The sequence below is a fragment of the Podarcis tiliguerta genome (assembly GCF_965153285.1).
Source record: "Podarcis tiliguerta genome assembly, chromosome: 3".
In the NCBI taxonomy this organism is placed as follows: domain Eukaryota; kingdom Metazoa; phylum Chordata; class Lepidosauria; order Squamata; family Lacertidae; genus Podarcis; species Podarcis tiliguerta.
This window is the reverse complement of record NC_139536.1, coordinates 51,183,464-51,206,251: the sequence shown is the minus strand read 5'-3', so window position 1 is coordinate 51,206,251 and position 22,788 is coordinate 51,183,464. Positions and strand designations below refer to the sequence as shown.

General features: G+C 41.4%; 1 protein-coding gene across 4 annotated transcripts in view; it reads right to left on the bottom strand.

Annotated features, from left to right (window-relative positions):
- The window catches only part of PRKN (parkin RBR E3 ubiquitin protein ligase), a 582,309-nt gene that overhangs the window by 202,757 nt on the left and 356,764 nt on the right, over nt 1-22,788 (bottom strand). For all 4 annotated transcript variants that reach the window (XM_083434186.1, XM_083434187.1, XM_083434185.1 and 1 more), the window contains one exon: nt 6,326-6,462. In XM_083434186.1, coding sequence (XP_083290312.1) covers nt 6,326-6,462 — 137 coding nt within the window. The remainder of the gene's footprint in view (nt 1-6,325; nt 6,463-22,788) is intronic.

Genomic DNA, 22,788 nt, shown 5'->3' with positions numbered 1-22,788 from the left:
CAGCACATGCACACACACGCGCACACACATATATAACATTACATTCACTGTAAGGGATTTGTGGTGATACTGAAGCCTCTGGCAATTATTTCTCCAGCTGTCCTAATGTCACAAATAGTGGAGCAGGCAGAGGATGCTCAACCAATGGTAGCCAAAAGGCCCAGGAATGAATGAAAGCCGGAGCGAGGGAGGCTAACAGTGAGAAGGGGCAGAGTAATGTGCACATAGTGAGGGAAAGTAGATTGGGAAACCTGGTATTCACATATTAATCTGAAATAACATGAGAAGTATTTGTTCTCTGGCCTCTAATCTATGGTTGCTTCCAAAGGAGACATCTACTGTGGAACAGTCATGTTCCCCCTGCCCACTCACTTTTAATAGGGCATCTACATGACACAGTGATCACAATATTTCCCCTCTGTTCAGCTTTCTTTCTAAAACACATACACCACACAGCTGTTCAAGAGGTTGTTTGGCCAATCATTGCTTCATAAAGAGAATAAATAAATGTTCTCCATGATGTCTTTCCTTTCTAAGTATCAGTTTAATCAGTTTAATCCTTCCTCTTCCAAATATCATTATCTTTATATTCTTTTTCTTTTTCCTTCCTAAACTTAAGCTAATGGGTAACAGGATCATGCTTGGAAACGCAGCAAGGGGTAGTATTCTACATTTTCTCCACACATAATGACCGCTCCCCGCTTAAAACGGGGGGCGCACTTTGCGTGGATGCACGCAGCCCCTGGATCTGGAGCGGCTCCATCAGCATAGGCTTGGCTTTGCCTTCCCTCAGGTGGGATACCTGGAGGTATCCGCCTACCTCAGTCAGTTGTCCAATCCCACTTGGGGGAAGCGTTGCCAAGGAGACCAGGCCAGGTAGGGGAGGGATTACCTGCCCACACAATTGAGGGAGGATCTTACCTGGGAATGGGGGAAACTGCTTTGAGTGGTATTTTTTACAACTAAGTGGCGTATAAACTTTATGAAATAAATAAACATAGTGGTCCCAATGAAAATTACTCCCCTCCCCTCACATTTGGAGCACATTTGGAGTCTGTCCACTTGGTGACAGATTCTAGAAGTCTGGAAAAAGAGTTGCTATTCCATTTCCATCTTAAAGCAGAACCGAATTGACTGTGTGCTACTAAATCATCCATGTCTGGAAGCACCCTATGTGTAATGACCCTGCCATTAAGGCACACAAGTTACAAAATTGATTTGAAAAATGCTATTTGTACAAAAGACATTTTTCACTACATATTTCATGCTCAAATTACTATGCATCTATGAAACACATCTCTGTTCTCAGTTACAGCGATCCAATGAAGTAAATCCTGTTATTTTCCTGAAGAGTTTTGACCTCTAGATTTATCCAGATATATATACAGTCATGGGGAAAAGCAAGTGCACCCTCCTTGAATTCAGTGGTTTTACATACGAAGACATAATAACAATCATTTGTTCCTTAAAGGTAAAGGAACCCCTGCCCGTACGGGCCAGTCATGTCTGACTCTAGGGTTGTGCGCTCATCTCACTTAAGAGGCCAGGAGCCAGCGCTGTCCGAAGACACTTCTGGGTCACGTGGCCAGCGTGACGAAGCTGCTCTGGCGAGCCGGCACCAGCGCAGCGCACGGAAACGTCGTTTACCTTCCCGCTATAAAGCGGTACCTATTTATCTACTTGCACTTAAGGGTGCTTTCGAACTGCTAGGTGGGCAGGAGCTGGGACCGAAAGACGGGAGCTCACCCCGCCGTGGGGATTCGAACCGCCAACCATGCGATTGGCAAGTCCTAGGCACTGAGGTTTTACCCACAGTGCCACCCTTATTTGTTCCTTAGCAGGTCTTAAAATTAGGTAAATACAACCTCAGATTAACAATAACACATGGCATATTACACTGTGTCATGATTAATTTAACAGAAATAAAGCCAAAATTGAAAAGTCATGTGTGAAAAACTAAGGACACCCTATGATTCAATAGCTTGTAGAACCACTTTTAGCAGTAGTAAAGGGAGCCCTGACCGTAAGGTCCAGTCGTGGATGACTCATATTGCTTTACTGGCCAAGGGAGCCAGCGTACAGCTTGTGTACGCTGGGGTTGTGGCGCTCATATTGCTTTACTGGCCAAGGGAGCCAGCATACAGCTTCCGGGTCATGTGGCCAGCATGACTAAGCCACTTCTGGAGAAGCAGAGCAGCACTCGGAAATGCCATTTACCTTCCCACCGGAGCAGTACCTATTTATCTACTTGCACTTTGACATTGTTGTGGAGGAATTTTGGCCCATTCTTCTTTATAACGTTGCTTCAGTTCATTGAGGTTTGCTGGCATTTGTTTATGCACAGCTCTCTTAAGGTCCCACACAGCATTTCAGTTGGGCTGAGATCTGGATTTTGATTGGGCCATTGCAACACCTTGATTCTGTTCTTTTTCAGTCATTCTGTTGGTGTGCTTGGAATCCTTGTCCTGTTGCATGACGCAATTTTGGCCAAGCTTCAGCTGTTGGGCAGATGGCCACACATTTGACTATAGAATAGTTTGGTATAGAGAGGAGTTCATGGTCAGCTCAATGATTGCAAGATTCTCAGCTCCTGTGGCTGCAAAACACACCCAAATCATCACCCCTCCACCACTGTGCCTGACAGTTGGTATGAGGTGCTTGTGCTGATATGCTGTGTTTGGTTTTTGCTGACCAAAGGATGTTGTTCCAGAAATCTTGTGGTTTCTTCAGATGCAACTTTGCAAACCAAACCTGTGCTGCCATGTTCCTTTTAGAGAGACGAGGCTTTCTCCTGGAAACCCTTCAAAACAAACTGTACTTGTTCAGTTTTTTTCTCATTGCACTGACATGAACTTTAACATTTAACATGCTAACTGAGGCCTGTAGAGCCTGAGACGTAACTCCCCCCCCCCCCCCATTTCTCCAAGCATTGCACTGTCTGACCTTGGGGTGAATTTGTTGGGACGTCCACTCCTGAGAAGATTGGCAACTGCCTTGAATGTTTCCCACTTCTGAATAATCTTTCTCACTGTAGAATGATGGACTTAAAATTGGTTGGAGGTGGCCTAGAACCCTTCCCAGTTTCATGGGCAGCAGCACTTGCTTTCCTAAGAGCATTGTGTGGTCTTTCCTCCTTGTCTCTGTGTTAAAACACACCTGAACGCTCCAAACCAGCAAATTACGGAAACTTTGGCTTTAATAGAGCTGGGCACACTTGCTGATGATCAATTAAGCAAGGACATTTGATTAGCAGCCCCTGTCCGCTACTTAGCCTATTAATTCCTATAGAAGCAGTAGGGGTATACTTAGTTTTTTCTCCATTTTGGCTCTATTTTTGTTAAATAAATCATGACATGGTATAATATGTCATATGTCGTTGTTCATCTGAGGTTGTATTTACCTAATTTTAAGACTTACTAAGGAACAAATGATTGCTATATGTAAAACCACAGAATTCAAAGAGGGTGCGCTTTCTTTTCCCCATGACTGTGTATCTCCAGCAAGATCTGATCATTCCCTTGATAGCATCAAAAACAGAGAGTCAAATGTTAATGGAAACCGCTGGCTATGATAATGATGTTATATAATTTCCCCAAAATAACAACACCAGAATGAACAGTGTTAATTTTAACATTTAAGCAAACTAAACAAAGCTGATACTTTGCCTCCTGTATTTGCACCCATATGCACTGAAGAGAACGGAGGAATATTATTGTTTAGCATTTCTGTGACCAACCTCAGTGACACCAATAAGACTTATCAGTGGCTTGACTGGAGCTGAAGTAACCCTATTTTTAATTCAAACAGATCTATAAAGTAATGTCCAGAATACAACAAAACTGTTGTATTTTTGTACTGTAAACTGCCCTGTGACCCTTGAATGAAGGGCGGTATATAAATTTCAACAACAACCATGGTGTCAGTGTTTCTAAGGAGTAAGATCACAAGTATACCCTGAGACCTGCGGGTATAGGGTGGTATACAAACAACAACAAGTATGAATAACAAACTAATTTTAGAGGGGTTTTTTATCGACACACTACAATCCTATATTCAACTACTCAGAAGTAATGGAAATGAAAAGTCTTCACTATGGGACAATCAGCTCTGTTGGGTCTGTCTTCAGCTTCCCCCCTCTGCTGAATAATGTTAACAATGGTGCATTTTGACATATGCTCTTTAGAAAGATATTGGTTTATATTTCCCACAAAAGAAGCCATGTGGAAGCAAAAAGATAAATTAGTCTCAGCTACTTTGGTAAGCATCAATCTATTGTGTCAACTACACCTTTCTTTAAAGGAAAGCAGCAATTGAAAAATTCAGCCAGGAACAGAAGAGTGGCAGAGTGAACTTAACTCTTTCCCCTTCTGTTGCTTATCCACACAAAATATCCCCACAGCTGTCTAGTTTTGTGCCTGAAGAGAAAAAAATATGAGATCCCCAGATATTTTATTCTGAAGGTGGGCAAAACAGGGGTAGGACAGTATTTCTAGCAAACAAACTGCAGGAGGAAAAGTGGGGTAAGCAGTTGCTTCACCAGTAGTTCTTAGACTTTCAATCACAGACCTATAAGACTGTTTTTCTTTATTCCTTTTTAAATGATGGAAAGTGTCCTGGAACTCAATGTCACATCTAGTTAAACCCACAGCAGATGATATGCATGGGCTGAGACATAGCTGAGGCTAAATTACTACTTAACAAGCTGAGAATAAAAAACGTAAGGCAAAAAATAAAATAAAAAATCCATAGATTGCTGGAGTATGTCAATAAATCCAATAAATGAATACTGATATCTGTATCAAGAAATATTTTGTCCCAAAGTAGTAGCCAACTAAACAGAGCAAAAGGACCAGAACTAAAATATGAATAGCAACAATGATGACAACAAAAATTTCAATTAAAAGTGCAATGCATTGACTCTTTAATGTCATGAAGTAATTTCCCAGTGAGTCCCAAACCATTTTAATAGTAGTGTCAGCTTGAAACTTAGCACAGGGAAGAAAATCCCAATGACTTCTCCTCTGCTGGAGTGGTTAAAACAGGATAACCACTAAATACCGTATTTTTTGCTCTATAAAACTCACTTTTCCCCTCCTAAAAAGTAAGGGGAAATGTGTGTGCGTCTTATGGAGCGAATGCAGGCTGCGCAGCTATCCCAGAAGCCAGACCAGCAAGAGGGATCGCTGCTTTCACTGCGCAGCGATCCCTCTTGCTGTTCTGGCTTCTGAGATTCAGAATATATTTTTTCTTGTTTTCCTCCTCCAAAAACTAGGTGTGTCTTGTGGTCTGGTGCATCTTATAGAGCGAAAAATACGGTAATTGGAATTTGATGAACTGTACATGTGTCTTCCTGGAAGCTGATGCCTAAGGTGGGAACTCTTCTGATAAATGTTAGAATGAGCCTGCTCGAAATTCAACCATGGCCATTACTAACATGAGTGGAGATAATGAAAATAAACAGAAAACATTACACCTCTCCTGGATCCAATACTTCTAAGAAACAGGATGGAAATCCATTGCCAGAAGTGGCTCATCCAGTATTAAATAAATTATTTGGATTGCCATGCTCAATGTGTCACAAAAACATGGATATGGCATGGTACTGCCAGCAAATTTGACACCTGAGAGCAAGAAAGAAAATTAGCTGTTTTGCAATTTTCGTTGCTCAGCATGTAAGAATCAACATTTTGCTGTTTTGCTTTTTTTCTGATATCTCACCTTTTTCCACAATCATCAACCATTTTTGATGCCTCTAATCCACATTTCTCTCCCTAGTCAAGCAGAAAGGATACTCAACCTAACAAATGCTGCGGGTGATCTGCCATGCACTCAACACAGTGGTAATTAACAGAGATAACTTCACCAGCCAAGAAGGTTATTTGAAATTCCTGTTACATACTTTTCCTATTAGCTGTTGAAGATAGGCCAATGAAGTTAACAACTTATTTGACTCTAAAGAAGACATGTGGAGGTCATTCAGCTTTTCTTTTCTATTCCCCCCCCCCCCCTGCAGTTTATAGCTATCATCATTTAACACTTGATGATGATGAAATACTAATGTGAAAAAATATGTATGCATATGCTTATAAAAGAAATGCCCTTTAGAACCAAGATATAGCACTGCAAAGGCAGAACAGGACTAGAGGAGTTTTTCTGAAACCAACAGGCAGTCCATCAAAAGAAGCAAATGCTAAGACAAATCATTATTCCATGATTATTATTTTTTTAAAAAAATGAGTGACAGATATTTCTTATTTGAGCTAGTAATTCCTGCCTACTATTTAAGCCAAGTAATATGAGAGGGGAAAAATACTGGATGACTTACCCACACATGGGAGGGAGTAGCCAAGGTCAGGGTCATGGATAAACTGGCGATTGTTCAGCATAGTGACACAGTATAAATGAAAACAGTCCAGGCAAATGACATGGCGATGTATGCACTCAAATACCAACACGGGGCTCCTAAAAGGAAAGGGGGAAAAGGATAAAGCAGTTTGTCTTTATTATGCCATGCTCTTCCTATGTAGCTTTGCTTCATGCTAGCAGTCTTCTATGCTTTATACGGAACATACAAAGACACAACATCTGCCTAGAGAGAACTTACACCCCAAGACCTCTCAGATCTGCTACGTCAGCATGCTAGCACTGAGGATGAGTCTTACCAATGGCTGTACAGGATTATCGCGAGACGTGATGACACCGGTTTTTAGGACTGTACTTAAATTAAGACAGACTGCACAGAGAGGAGAGGGGTGAATAACTGAATAGCAAAGACTGGAGGGTAGTGGGGGGAGAAAGAACGTCAATATGTAATTCAGTCTCCATCAATAACATCCTACATGTTTCTGAGGACTGGAGAGGGGACATAAACCACAGAGTCATTGGTGATATTATGCCATAATTCCAAAAACAGTTTTGCGATGCATAATTCAACCTGAGCAGAATTACTGTATTGGCCCGAATATAAGCCGCACCTTTAAAATTCAAGGGGGAACAAGAAAAAAAGACAATACCCGAACATAAGCAGCTCCTTTAAAATTCTGCAGGCACTCACACCTGTTCTGTTTTACCGTATGTCTGTTTCAGCAGTGATATCGTAAAAGCCAATTTTTGTAAGGTCTCGGATTTAAGCCACGCTTTAACTTTTCACGGAGAAAAAGTGAGGCTTATATTTAGGCCAATACGGTATATGGAATTAAGACCATCAAAAGCTCTTTCTAGAGATTCATTATAATGATAATGAGCACATGTAAATTGGGGGGGGGGGGCATGCTGCCAAGATGCTATCCCCCCCACCCCCCACAATCATTAGCCTTAGGATGAATGAATGGCTGCACAAGTGGAACTCAACAGTCTCATTCCAACCATACATCTAAAGCATGGCTTTCCTCCCTGGGGGAACAATAATGTATTAAGGATGCTGAAAATTGTAGCTCTGTTAGGGGCAAACTACAATTCCCAGGATTCTTCGCAGGAAGCCATCTACTTTAAAGCTATGGTGTTGGCCTACATTGACATAATCCCTGCATTGGCACAACAGTGCAAGTTCACATCCATGGCAACACATTGTCTATTCTTACACCCTTACAATATGGTGACCTAGCTTCAGAACCTTCCCTGACCAAACAGCTTGCAGCAGTTTCTACCATGAACAGGACACAGGATAAGAGTCTTTTTTGCCCTAAACCCCATAATGTAAGTGTGCTCCCACCCTTCACTAGGAAAGGCAGTAAGAAACACAGCTACTTTTATTGATGGACACCAAGCACTGCATGCCACTGACTGCCTTGCTGGTCAAACATTCATGATCCATTATTCATTTCAGGATGAAAATAAAGGCCTGTGACAGCAAAACAAACAGCAGCTGCAGGCAGAGTTGCAATGTAATGCCATGCTTTGGATCTGTCAGTATATGGTCTTAATGTGAACACCATGTCCTGTAATAACTGCATCCCCAAATATAGGCACCAGAGATATTACTCCAGCAAGCAATTTGGGGGCCTGGCCATAGCATCACAAATGAAAAACACATTACATATCTTAAGGGGTCAGGAGAAACAGTTTCTCCTCAACCAGGCATTTGGCTGATTTACATTCTATGATTTTTAAAACGTGTTTGTGAGAGCGGGGTTATTGTTTTGTCCTTGTTTCTGTTTCATTGTGTAATTTGTACTCTCATTTTGTATTTATCTCTTGTGAACTGCCCTAGGATCTTTGGGTGAAGGGAGAGATATATATATATATATATATATATATATATATATGGGGCAGTCTGTCAATCAATCAATCAGTCAATCAATCAATCAATCAATCAAATAATCAACCAACCAACCAACCAACCAACCAACCAACCGGGACATCCTCTCTCAGCTTACTCCCGAAGGACACCTAGTCACAGATAGTGGCATTTGCAGCTTCTTAGGTTCCCATTAGCAGAGGTTGGATGGCCATGTGTATTGGATGCTTCAGCTGAGATTCCTGAATTGCAAGGGGCTGGACTAGATGACCCTTGGAGCCCCTTCCAGCTCTATGAGTCTATGATTCTAAGTGACAGGGCATCCAAGAGGAAGCTACACAATGGCACATGTCCTGCCATATAATGGAAAGTAGCAATCATTGTCATTAGGGATGAACTGCTCAAGTCTTTCGCTTCCTTTCAAGAATAAACTTATCAGCCACTCAATAAATTAAACACCCAGTATAATTTGGAAGTCACCGTATGGGGTAATATCCGAATTACACTTAACTTGCAAGTCCCCCTTATTTCAGTGTGTGTCCTTTTGTCTTCAGTGAAGCAAAATATTCCGTGCATAATCTTCTTTCAAAATATCCTTAAAAAGCCTCATACGCTGTAGATTTCAAGGTAGTGTGTTGGTACCATTAAAAATATAATCTCAGTGTTTTAAGGGATTTTCGCAGAATAAAGCAGCTTACAAACTGAATTAAATAAAACCTCCCCACTACTAATCCTTATTAGTTGACCACTTGCTGTTCTGATTTATATAAAAAAAGAGACAGGCAGCAGACAGAATACTCAGCAGATCTCAGAAACTGTAGCTGATGTAGTCCTTGAAGAACCGAGGCTGCAATCCTGCTGCATTCACTTACTGGGAGCAGATGCCATTAAACTCAGTGGGGCTGACTTCCAAGCACACAGGTTGAGGACTGCATGAGAACAGCCACTTTCATACTTGTGGGTTTTATTCAATCACAGGCGGGGCCTCATTATAACTCTGCCAACAGTTCAAATGCTTCCAGCTAGGCCCTCAAACACACTTAGGCTGAAATAATGTCTACTCAGAAGTAGGTCCTATTGAATTCAGTGGGGCTTACTTCAGTCCCAGGTAAGTGAGGTTAGGATTGCAGCCTCACTTCTTCTTTCTATCTAAAGTTGACTGAAAGTGGAGCAGATATACATGTATAGCCTAGTTTTGACACAGGGCCTTCATCCCATCTTGTGGTTTTCTTTGATGACACACAATTATGTGCAAAGAAAAAGAAGAAGAAAGCCTGTGAATGAAGGGTAGGCTGCGGACAGGGCCTTCCACCAAAATCACCACCATCACCTGTACTCAATATTACATTTGCTTGTGTTAACAAGGCTTTCGAGAAAGAAACAGTTCACGTTTGTTTAATCTACTTAGGAAATGGAATGAAGAGAGTCTTCTTCTCACAGGTAATATGCTGAGGCATTTCCAGCCCTCAGCTAGAAATGCATCTGGAAGAACTGCCTGACATAGAGGTACATACACTGCAGCTGTTGGTTAAATGCACTCAACAATCTCCCCATAATGTTCCCATCTCACCAGCCCAACATGCAGAGTTGAGTACAGGAGAGGATGGATAATGCCGTGTTTCTTACCTAGCCAACAAAACATCTACTGGGTTGTTTTAGTAGCATTCTAACTCCCTGAAGACAATTCCTCAGTAGCAAGGGATAGTTCTTTTAAGCAGGTGAGCAAATAGACCCATCTGATTAAAACAGGAAGGGAGGGGCTGTAGTTCAGAGGTGAAACATATTCTCTGCATGCAAAAGGTCCAGGTTCAAACCCCTGCCCCAAGAATCTCCAGGAAAGGGCAGGAAAAGACCTTATCAGAAACACTAGAGAGATGCTGCCAGTCAGTGCTGACAATACTGAGCTAGATGATGCAAGGGTGGCATAAAGAAGCTTCCAATGAAATACACCCACTACCTCTGTTTTAGTTTTTCGAAAGCAAATTTGTATCATTTTCAGGGGAATCTGACACAGAACCTGAGACCCCTGACTGTCCATTACCCCTGCTACTAAAACTATTGTTGTGCCTTGGCAAAGAAAAGGGGAGAGGTAAAACTCAATACCCGTGTTTTCTCCCCATCCCTTTATATTATCAGTATGGACTTGATGGGAAATCAATTAAAAAGAAGCTGTGGTGGGAGGTATAATTCTGTACATCTTTCCTCCCCCAGCCCTGGCCCTCAACTGAGGAACAGCAAGCCATGGATAATACGCTGCTGCTACAGAATCCTGGCTAAACAGAGAAAGATATGAAGACTGATCTTGTTTAGATAAGAGCCCCACTGGGAAATAAATTGTTTGAGTATATCTCAAAATCTCGTGACAGGTGTTATTAATGTATTGAGAGACAGTCCAGTGGCTAGGAATGCAAGAAGCTTTTTAGCATATGGAATTACCTGCAGACACAATAGAGGATTGCAAAGCTACATCTTTCACTGCCTGCTTATGAAAACCTTGAGTTAGCATGCTCGCCTGTGAGTCCATTACCTTCAGTTTCGGTGAAGGGGTGGGGGTGGGGCGGGTGAGAGAGAGAGACCAAGCAATCTGAGGTTAAAGAGAATGTCACATTAAAAATCAGGAAGTTGACATCACTATTCTGAAATGCTTCAGAAGTAGCTAAAGCCTGCAGATATTTGTAAAGGGGAAAAAAAATGTGATTGAACCTGTGAAAATCCCTGGGGTTATTTGTAGGTGACGATTGGATTTTTCTCACCCCTCTATCAAATATCTTAACCAAATAATAATAAAAAAGAGGGATATGTCTATATGGTTGACTCTCAAGGATTACATTCAGTGAGGCAGAAATAGACATATAGAGTCTGTTGCTGTGGAATAAATAAATGTGCTGCTGCTCATCCTTCGCCCAAGAGGGCTATATTTATTATAAAATGCCCAAGAGTTTCCCATTAACGTATTTTTTATTGGTTTTAGCAATCTTCTCCTAGCTTCAAAAGCTTTCCATATAAGCACCATAAAATCGTTTTCAATTTTGGAGGATCTCTATACTCTTCCAAAACAATTTTATCTGTTAACATCCACAGGAGGTTAGTAAGCATTTTTCAAGATGAGACACATCACTGGAAATAAATCTGCAAATGAACAAATACACCCAAACTCCAGAAAATCAAGGACGCTATGTTCACACATATAACCCCAAAATCACATTTGTTAACCTCAAAATCACATTTATCACCACCAAATCGGATATATGATAAAACATTCAACAGAGGATTCATTCTCTCATACTTGATAGAGAAGAAAGGCCGGTATAAGCAATAGCGAAAGCTAAAATTTTATTTCTACCTTAGCAATTTACATGATCATGGTAATTGTTTATATAGCCCAACTTCATTCTTTATTATTACTCAGTGATACCTGAAGGCAGCTTTCACCTAAACACCCAGTGTCCCCCCCCCCCCCTTTGGACCAGGCCAGACACTATCTGTGCAAATTTACTGCCATTAAAGCAAGATTAGCTAGTGTGTGCCCTGTCAAATGGTCTCCCAGCATTCCAGACCATAACAACATCTGAACACTACAGTTTTCTCATACTTGCACTAAAGAAATTACCTCTTAGCTCTCTGAATATTAAGGAAGTTTCCCTGAGATATTTCCCATAACCATGAGAGTTTAACCTATGATTTTAACAATTAGAAACATAATATAAAATATTATTTATATACTGCTTAATGCCCAGATAGCTTCTAAGCAGCTTACAAAATATGAAAACCAATTGCACGGTGCTAAGGACAGGATAATTAAAAAATACACCATAATTAAAATACACAATACAACAATTGCATGAAAAAATTAAAATATAATGTTCATTACTAAAATATACAATAAAAAATCACAGCACAACAATTAAAACAGGAAACATGAGATCAAGGGGGTGCCTTTGGTAAAGAGGTGCATCTTCAACAACCAGTAGAATGCCACTACAAAGATGAATTTCCACATGTATTCTGAAGCAGTATAGTCTCATGAAGACTTCATCTGCTCTATTTATGAATGTCTAAATCAGTTTCATACAACACAGGAACCAAATGCTCAGTGAATTTCTCAAAATAGCAGCCACATTCCACACAGATGGGGTGTTTCAAAATCATAAGACTTAATGTCCCTGCCTTTTCCATTGCTATCTCACAGAGGAATCCTGAAAAGCCATTCTCCAAAATAATCCTATTTTCTTCACTGGGATTACTTCAGGGTAAGCAAACCAAAGAACACAGCCTAAATCTGTAAAATTGCACATCTGACAAACTACACAACTGTGAGATGTTCTGCTAAAAATAGTATTCATTTTGTGAGTTTGGCCTCGTACCATCTGACACATCTTCATAAATGGGAGATGATGAACAGCTCAGAACAGCTGTAAGCTAACCTACATTTACTTACAGTGCTGTTTTTAAAGGGGGGGGGGATACATTTTGCTTATGTACATCTGTTCAGAGGATAGGGAACGAATTACCAGCTCACCATTCAAGTTATATCTGACCAACCTTTCCTTTTCACATGCCAGTGATAGGTCATAAAAGCACATGGGACTCCAGTTACAAATATATGACAGAAATCGTGACAATATACAAAAGAAGGCAGGGCCCTGTAACTTTGTTGTATGCAAGAGAAAATTTCAGCATGACAGACCCTCCAAGTGTCCCTATTTTCTAGGGACGTCCCAGATTTAGAGAATCCATCCTGGTTTCTGATTTGATCCTGCAATGTCCCACTTTTCCTTAGGAGGTCCCTATTTTCATTGGATAAATGTTGGAGGGTGTTAAACATGTCTGGAAGCCTGCAGTGTGTAAAGCAGCATGGTGCAGAGATTGGAAGTGGGGAAGTGGTGGCCAAGGCCAGGGTTAAGCATGTCCACTACAAACTGTTCCCACTTATAGCTACTACTAACAATAGAAGAAGCATCCATCAGGGTTTTATTACATATGTTTGCATTCACTGTCTAGTTGAGCCCTTAGATTCCAAGGATTTTCACAGCAGCAGAAGTGTGTGGATGAAACTTTATCTTTTAACTGAAAGGCAAGGTGAATTATGTAACTGCTCTGTTCCTTGGAGAAGTTTTACCAAAGCAGATACTGGCACTTTGTCTTTTACAGACAAACTTTACGCTTGGCTTCAATAGTTCAGTTGCTTCCAGAGATCAGATAAGTTGCCAACCATCACCCACAGAACACCCCTTGTGGCCTATAAAAAGTTATAGAACTACTATTATCATTGTAGCTCCCATCTCGAGCCCTTCTAGATAAAATGTTTCTATGCCCCAAGATTCCTTGACATAACTAAAAGTGTTTTGAATGAAATACTTTTAAACTCTTCCATTACCTCTCTTCTATTTTCAGTAGAAATCAGCTTGATTCAGAACAGATACTTCACAAAGACATAAAGTTCCCATTCAAGCTACAGTGGAGAGTGGAAGTGGTGGAAAGACAACATAAACATGCCAGGGAGTGGGGAATGATCCAGATAATGTTAAGGACGCGTGGATTTTCAATAGGACAGCACGTAAGTCCACCCATTGAAATCAATTGGCTTTACTATGGTTGGATTACCCACATTACTGATAACATTATAGTTCAGTGTTCTTCTAAAGCAGGCTTAACTTTTTTCAGCCTGGCAGCTGTATTGATGGTCAGTCACCCCCCCCCCCCACTCCACATGCTGGTGGTGAACATGGCCAATGGTATGTGCACAAAGAGAGACATCAGACATGTAGCATGCACGTGCATTTCCCGCATGCAGACCACAAAGTGCACACTCACCACTCCTGCAGGCACACAATTCTCCCTCCCTCCCTCCCCCTCTCTCTCTCACACACATACACATAAGGACGCACATAGAGAACACTCTTAAAAGGTCATCACCACCCTAGCAGACTATGTTTTTTAGCTCCCAGTCTCAATGCTGAGCACCAAAACATTAGGATCAAGATGTGGGAGCTGGTGGGCTACTGTGATCTAGATGCCCATCTTCAAAGAGCTCATAGGAGCGACATAGCAGGTGGGTCCTCCCGTTTTTATCCTTACCACTCAAGTGAACTAGTTTAGCAACTGAGTGTGACTGCCCCCTGGCAATTCTGTGAGCTTCAGCACAGCATGAGAATGTGAATCCAGGTATCCCTAGCCCAGGAGTGCATAACCTTTGGCCCTCCAGATGGTGATGGATTACATCTCCTATCTTCTCTGGCCAATGGCCCTGCGATGGGGAGAAAGAAACTGCAGAAAATATAAGTAGTACTTATTAACGGCACTTTTTATGTCATTTCCTCTTGAGAGTTCTCTCTCTTTTAATTCAGCTGGCTGTGGTTACCATGTGAACTTAAAAATGAGCAGTCACATCATAGGCCCACAATGAAATAAACTCTTGTAAGAAACAGGTAATGCTCATTTGGAGAGATGTGCCAATTTACACTGTGGTTAATTGAAAACCACAAAAGAGGCATACTTCCAGAGCCAGAATAAAGGTATGAGACTTCAGTCCTGCACACATAATAGAGTAGCTCTGTTCAGAAGTTACACTCAAGCGCAAAAGCAATGTGTGAGTGTGGCTGTGCCAGGTAGCCCTCTCCTCCTAGCATCATGTATGTTGCCTAGCACTGACCCCTGGCATGTGCACATGCAGCACGAACATTTGCAGCGAGGGAATCCAGGGGTGGGGCTGGTCAATGTGCATGAAAAGAACCAGTGTCTGCTAGAGATAGATAGGAAGACATATCCCTCCTTCCTTCAGGTGAAAGCTGGCTCTGGTTCTATCCAATAGAACATACTCTGAGAATGATGCAATATTCTTGCCATCCAACCAAAATTAAGTACTTGGAAGTTAGACTGGTTTCAAAGCGAGAGAGTTACTTGCTTACGGCTGGAATTCTAAAACAAACTTGCTAAAGCGTAAGCCTTCTTGAATGCAATGGGACTTATAACTGAGTAAAACTGCATAGGATTGCATTGCATGTTTACTACTGAAATCAATGGGACCTACAAGGGCTTTATTGTTTTTTGATTGTGCCCCCAGGTTATTTCAACCTGTGGGTAGGAGCTTAAAATGCTGCAAACCTTTTAAAATGTTAATTAATTGTTAAATGTTAATTCATTCATTTTAAAATGGAAGTAAAAGGACATTTCTTTGATCTCAAAATAAAAAAATATTTGGTTCTTGGCATTTACATTTGTTTTAAAATCTCTGGAGCATGAGGTGCAACAACAGTTCATTAAGCTTAATTATATTTACATTGGTAGGTGATGCTAAATGAAATGCATATTCCTTACCAGTTTGATTTGCTATAAAACATGGTTTATAATTATCACCTTTGAAACGAAAATGGAACGCAAATAAATTTGGCCTTATTATTTCTAAAGCTATTTCCTGAAGGATAGGAACCAATTTCGCTTTCTTAAATAAATCAGTAGACTTAATATTTTTATTTTAAAACTTAGATGACATTTAGTCATTACTTTTGGAAGAAAACTGTCCCTTGAAAAACCTAAATTTATCTTTTGAAAGGCAGAGAAAAGTATGCTGTATTTCAAACTCTACCCTTTTAAGAACATAAGAGTTAAGCTGGGGCATCCTCTCTTTTTATCTTATTTTTACTGAAAATGATCAAAGGTTTTGGGAACACTGGAGAAGTGCTGAGCTTCTATCCCCCTTTGCCTCCAGTTCCACCATGTAGCCTTGAACTTTTGCTCCCATATGTCCCTACACATGCATTAGGAAGAGGAGACATTCCCAGCTCTATGTGGAGATGCCAGGCATTAAGCTTGGGGTCTCTGAACATAAAGCAGATGCTCTGCCACTTAGCTATGGTCCTTCCACAAATGAACACAAGACTACTTCACATCTAGTTATGTTTGATAGACATTTTTTGTTGTTGTTAAAAGAAAGAAGTGGCCATGGGGGAACTGATAAACCAACTAATAGAAGTTTTTTCCCAATAAGAGTGGTCAGCCTTATAAAACCTTTGAAGAAATTTTGTTTCCGTGCCTGACAGAAAATCTCACTTTATTTATACAGCCTGATCCTGCCCATCCCACTTTGGCTAATGTGCTGATGTGGCAGCTAAATCCATCACTGCCAAGTGAAACAATGTCATCCTCTAGTGTACCTGAGGAGGACCTGAGGAGTCCATGTAGGAAAGGCAGTTGTGGCCCATGTTGGGATTCACAGGATACTGAGTAAGTCTGCAGGCTTCAACAGGATGATGCAATACACTGTGAAGTGCTGGTCAGAGTGACTCAGCAGGAGTGTGATTAATGTGATTGGCTATCACCTGTTTTAAAAAGGAAAGCCTGTTCAACAGTAACTGTGGTTGTGGTGGTTGTGCTGTGGTGTGGTGCTGCTGTGGTGGAGAGTATTCGTTTGCCTTAAGGAGCAGGTACTCTGTATGGACTGTTTTTGTAAATACCTGTATATAGCTCACATTAAAAAGACTGCACTGGAAAAACCTGGGACTCAGAGCGTTTCTGCTAAAAACGCCACGAGGAACTCGTGACAGCCCAGGCCCATTTCCACTCCCACCCCATGCTCTCTAAGCAGGGATGCAGCTAAGGAACCCAGGTGGCCAAACTTCTAAAATTATGGTACGGATGCTTGGGCATTTACATCTCTTCTCAGTTCTGTGAGGTGCTGGTTCTTAACGCTGATTTTGACTCCTAGAAACTTGAAATATCTTTCTAGCCTCAACTGTAAGGGTGGGGTATAAATAATAGATTATTATTATTATTATTATTATTATTATTATTATTATTTGCATGGCACTTACAAGGTGCATCATGACTAGGGTATAATCTACAGCACAGCGGTGTCCTGTTGCACTGGTGTTGGTATGGGAGCCATCTCTTAGGGCTCACAGAGTGTCCCATCTATTGTCCATATATTTTAATTATATCACATGACAATGATTATGTCCTTGCTTCCCATGATAATCAATAGTACAGTGGTACCTCGGGTTACTGACGTTTCAGGTTATAGACTCCACTAACCCAGAAATAGTACCTCGGGTTAAGAAGTTTGCTTCAGGATGAGAACAGAAATTGCGTGGTGGCGGTGCAGTGGCAGTGGGAGGCCCCATTAGCTAAAGTGGTACCTCAGGTTAAGAACAATTTCAGGTTAAGAATGGACCTCCAGAACGAATTAAGTTCTTAACCCGAGGTACCACTGTACAGTTCTGCTGCTGCCTATTTTGGTTTTCTCTCCCCAAAGAAAACCTGTAAGAAGGAAGCAGACTGTCTCCCTTTTTCAAAAAGTAGCTAGGTCTATTAAAACTTGTGAGAAGTCAATGGCATTTCCTCTGTCTCTTATTATCAAGCAACAGTAGCCTTCAAACATCTTAAATCACCAAACCACAAGCAATTGTTTGAGCACTGAAGCAGCACAGGTTTTAGAAACAGCACCAAGATGGGGTTCCAGCGCTCTTAAGGAAAGGACCTTTGCTCTGTGGCTGGCCTCACTATAGATGGCCATGGAGTGAGGGGTGAGGCTTATCAGATTAGAAGCAAAACTGTTAGTATTCAGGACACATCACCAAGTACACATGACATGTCAGCTGTTTATTCCCCCTCCAATTCTGCCTCACATATTACTTTTAAAGTCAAACATGAAGTGACAGAAGTGTAGAAATATCTGTATCCCACACTCTGGGAACACAACAGCTTTAAAAAAAACACCTCTACCCAGACTTGTCAGCTGACAGTTTGCTTGTTGATGTGTTTCTTTTAAAGACATTTTCTGAGATGCTCCAATTTTAATAACTTCAGACAAGCAATAAAAGAAATATTTTCTGTAAAGCAGAATGGTAAACTCTAAAATTTAAGATTCACAAATGCTTCATTTATGTACTCTTTCAAGCCTCCTGGGTCCCTAACTTCTTGAACAAAAGTATTGTTACAGAAGTTGGGTGCCACCCCAACTCTCGGCTGAGCAATCTCGGGGGTTCCAGACACTCACCCAGGATCTGTGTTCCTTTGGGGAATTGAGACACAGCGGAGGCTGTTATAGCTTTAAGAAATATGGTTTATTCGCCTATTTACCTCTTCAGTCTGCATGGAGGGAGTCCAGATCTTACAGCATGGTCATTTCAAGAGGGGCTTGCCCCCCACAGCAGTGCAGCCATGGAGTTCAAGGCATCTCCCCCAGCCAGCCCTACCCAAAATGGATCACAGTCTTTTTTTCTTCCTGTCACCTCACACCCAGTTACCCTGGCTACCTTCCAAACCCCCAGTCTCTGTTCACACATCAGGGCAAAGGGGGGAGGTCAGTTCTCTTGCATTGCCAATGGCTCTCAATGGCCATGCATTGTTTCTTAATGGCCCTACCTTGGCCAGATCGTTGTTGTTGTTTTTTTGCAAGGGGGTAGCTCAGCAATTCCTCTGCAGCTTGTATTTCTTCCTTCACACCCCAAATAATCAAAATCCTGCCATTTATTAATTTCTAAGGTTATGGGGGTCCCTCCAATTGATAACGGTATTTTCAACAACCCTCCATTCTACAGGGCATCTCAAAAACATGGGGAAATAGTGACATCTAGTAAAGAACCCCAGAGTCGGTCACGACTGGACCTAAAAAGGTCAGGGGTCTCTTTACCTTAACCTTTACTATTTGAAGGGGGGAATTTGTGTCTTTCTTAAAAAAGTGATTGGAAAGCTTTTTACAAATGCAAAGCACTCTAAAATGGAAGTAATAAAACATGGTTTCTCTCCATATGTATATATCTGCAATTGGCAGTGAAATACTTCAACAAGCAAGTCTACTATAATTGGGGCACAATGTCATATGTGCTGAATGTAGCTCCAATTGACTTTCCTTTCCAGCTGCAAAAAAAAAAAAAAAAAAAAAAAAACCCTCATCAGCTTTGCTGTGCCCCTGGCCATGCTATTCTACACAATCTCTACTGCTTACAATAAGTCATCAGTTCTTTGTGTTGCCTTGCATTAGGGAATGTTCTTACAAAGACAGAACTCAAATTTGTTGGCAAGACAAGACCATCAAAAAAGAATCACTGGGAGGGTGTCTGAACTATTTTAGTCATTTCAGTGTGGGGAAATGTACATACTTATTTATTGTTTGTGGGCTTAAAAAGAGTACTTAAAGGGGGGGGGGAATCCATACAAGTGTCTAAAAATGCAAACGATTTATATTACAGTACTAGGGAATCACAGAAAGATAGATGAAAACAACAAGCTAAAAAAGCTTGAAGGCTGCTGTTAAGATATCTATTTAAAGTAAATCAAAATCAAAACTAGGGATGGAGGAGAAATCAGTTGTAAAGGGATTTATAAACAGAATTTAAGTGCCCGCTTTTGTCAAAATTGCTTGGGTGCTGCCTTTAAAAATAAAGATTGCAAAATTGTATGCAAACATGCATGCACATATACACACACTACATATGAAAGAGTCAAGCCCCTTGTAGTACTTCAGCACAACTCTGTAAGTATTAATACATAAATCTTTCTAAACAGCTGTATGCATTGTTGTATGTTTCCGTTTATGTGCTAGTTTCTTTAGGAAACCTGGAATATAAAGCTTATAGCAGTGGTTCCTTGAATGGTAGTCAGGGGTGCAGCAAGCAACACTGGCCCCTGTTCCTCTTTCTTCCCTCCCTTCCTCTGATGTCCTTTCGTGTCTCTGCCTCCCAAAGGCTTGCACAGCTGTTTGTTGCAGCAGCCCTGGCTACAAGCTCTCCAGATGAATGATGCTTCTGGGGCTGGCCAGGGAGTGCTTCCCAGGCCCCTGTGGGGCAGTGTGGGGAGGCACCTCTCTTTGGGGCTTGAGGGGTGCAGCCCAGAGATCAGGGGGTGGCAACTGCGGCTGCCCAGAGGACTCCTAAGGAAAGGGGAGAGGAGATGAGGCTGAGGGAACACTCCATAAGGGAGGGTGTTCAAAAAGGGGCTGCCGGCTCAGCAGTTAAGAGGTGACATAACTGGACTCTTGAGTCCTACAGGGGTGCTGCAAAAAGAATGTAGTTGGTCAAGGGAGCTGTGGACCCAAAAAGGTTGAAAACCGCTGGCTTATAGTATTATATGTATAATACTGCAGGCAATAAATGAAAATAGTTCATAATTTTAGAGGAACTTTTGAAAAAACAACTTGTTTCTTGTCAAGTTAAGAATTAGAAAACATCTGTGCAGAAAAGTTTGACACTGAGACTTTCAGAAAATCCCATCTCCAGTCAAAAACAATAGTTACAGCACTGCAGCATAGACACTAGCACCTGAGCTTTTGTATTAACTTGAGGAACATATATATTCCCATGGCATGGAGTGAAATCAAACATAACTTTACCATAATAAGCAAGCAGTTGTGCAAGCTTCCGTGAAAGACTTAATTGCTATCAAATATGACATGCACTCCGACTTTTGCAGTCCCACCTACAACCTGTGAAATAGCATTCTTCATTAAAATTCTCAGAGTATAGGGGAAAGTTTTTAAATAGTCAAAGTATTGGGGGGGGGGGAGGCGGGTTTACCAGTAAAGGTGGAACTACAGAAACTTTTCCTATCAATTTCTTACTTGCTGTTTTTGTTGTTGTTGTAGCTATTTATTTATTTTCACAGAAATTTCCCCAGCCATTTGAAGCAGCTGAAAGCAGCTGATGGTGATGGCCAGATAGCCTTCCATTTTGCCCAGTAATGCATCTGTTGGAACAATGTTGATCAGCCTGATCTGCTATCCTTCTCCCCAGCAATGCATCTGGAATGATGCTAAATAATGACATATCATCATTCCAGCTGACACACTGTAGAAAGAAAGAGCAACCTAGTCACCTGCAGTTGTTTTTTCCAGCCAGGAAGTTTTCTGCAACATAAAAGGTGTGGGCAGGAATGGAAGGAAAAGGAACTAGGCCATCCAAGGGTTGGGGAATTTTCTGTATCTCTCCCCCACAGGACCCACATTAGTTTAAAAAAATGTCCTGTTTTGTGGCTGTTTTTTGTTTTTGTTTTTTCCATCTCTGTATTCCTACAAAATATGAATAACTTTTACCATGTTTGGTAATTTATTCCCTTCCATTTTCCTCACCAGAAACAGATAGGGAAGGCCAGTATTAGTGTGAACATTTTTAGTAACTTTACTGTGAAACGGGACCTTTCCAATAGCACAGACTTCTGGCCACTGATATGACCCACAGTCTTGGTTCTGCCTACCTAATTTTAGTTTACAAAATCACAACAAGTTCACAATATGAAGTGTTCCAATGAGCTGTTTAAAGTGTCAGCCTGAAGCACTGATCTATGACATAAGTAGGTGTCATTCTGTTGCAGGGGTAGAACCCAAGTGGTGCTTTTGCACTCACAAAAGGGCTTTTGATCCAGTGGAGGCATCTACTAACAGTAGAGGATAGGGACAGTGGTACCATGTGTTATGGGGCAGAACCGTGAAGCTGTCCTCCCAACATCAGTATCACTGTTGACTGAGGTGGGCCAGAAGCAACATTGGGACCATGCAGGTGCACCAGCAGGAGCACTGCTGCCAGTCTGACACACATTACTGCACCTGCTTGGCACCAAGTTCGCTGCTCCTCCACCCCATGGGTAGGCAGCAGCAATTCCAGTGTCAGGAGATCAGCTCTATGGTTCCATCCTACTACATGTGCTGCTAGTGGAGAGGAGGCAACTTCTGCCAATTACTCCTTCCACTCTGATCTGTGGGTCGGGGGTTGCCCTTCAACTCTCTGGAGATTACTTTTGGAAAGCGCTTTGGATTTGGAAGGGGAAACCAACAGAAGCTGTGACAGGTTTCCCCACGCCTAAAGCAATGCATTGATTAATGTCAGAGTTTGCAGCAAAAGGAATACTATAGCCGAGTACAACCCACTTGCGTAAACCCAGTCTGCTGAACAGGACGGTAGTTCTTCCTTCACAGTTAATACTGTATGTTTGCTTCTGAGAGGCACTAAATGGAATCTCAGCCAAGGCTCCCCCCCCCCCAAAAAAAACCCTGCTGCCTAGACCTTGAAAGCATTTCCCTTCATGTTTACTCTAGTTATTTATACAGACAACTTTTATAGTAAAAGGTCACTCACGTTACGAGTCATAGATATTTCAAAGGCAGAAAGCTTATCTGTGGTTGTTAGAACTGGCAGGCCTTTTCTTTAGCAAGAAGAAAACACCTTCAGTTATGTCAACAGGGTGAGCATGAACAAGTGCAATTAAAAAGCCACAAATCCTCCACTTCACTTTAATTTTAATGATGAAATTATTAAACTTTCAGGTATTAGCTGATATGTAAAGGTAATTAGAAATCACATAAATTTTTAGCAATATGGTAACAATTTCATACAGAACAACCAATGCATCATGTTATGCCATGAAGCAGTTCTGAGAAAAATTTAATCTAAAGGATATAGAGGCTTACCCAGGGGGTGGGGATTGTGAGGGGGTCAGGGGGGGAAATAATATATTTCTGAGGACTGAAGAATCAGTGCTTTGAATATGGAAACCCAGGCTCTTTTTTGACTGTTTACACACAGGGTCATGCAACCAACAATAATTTTAGCAAACAGAAAGCG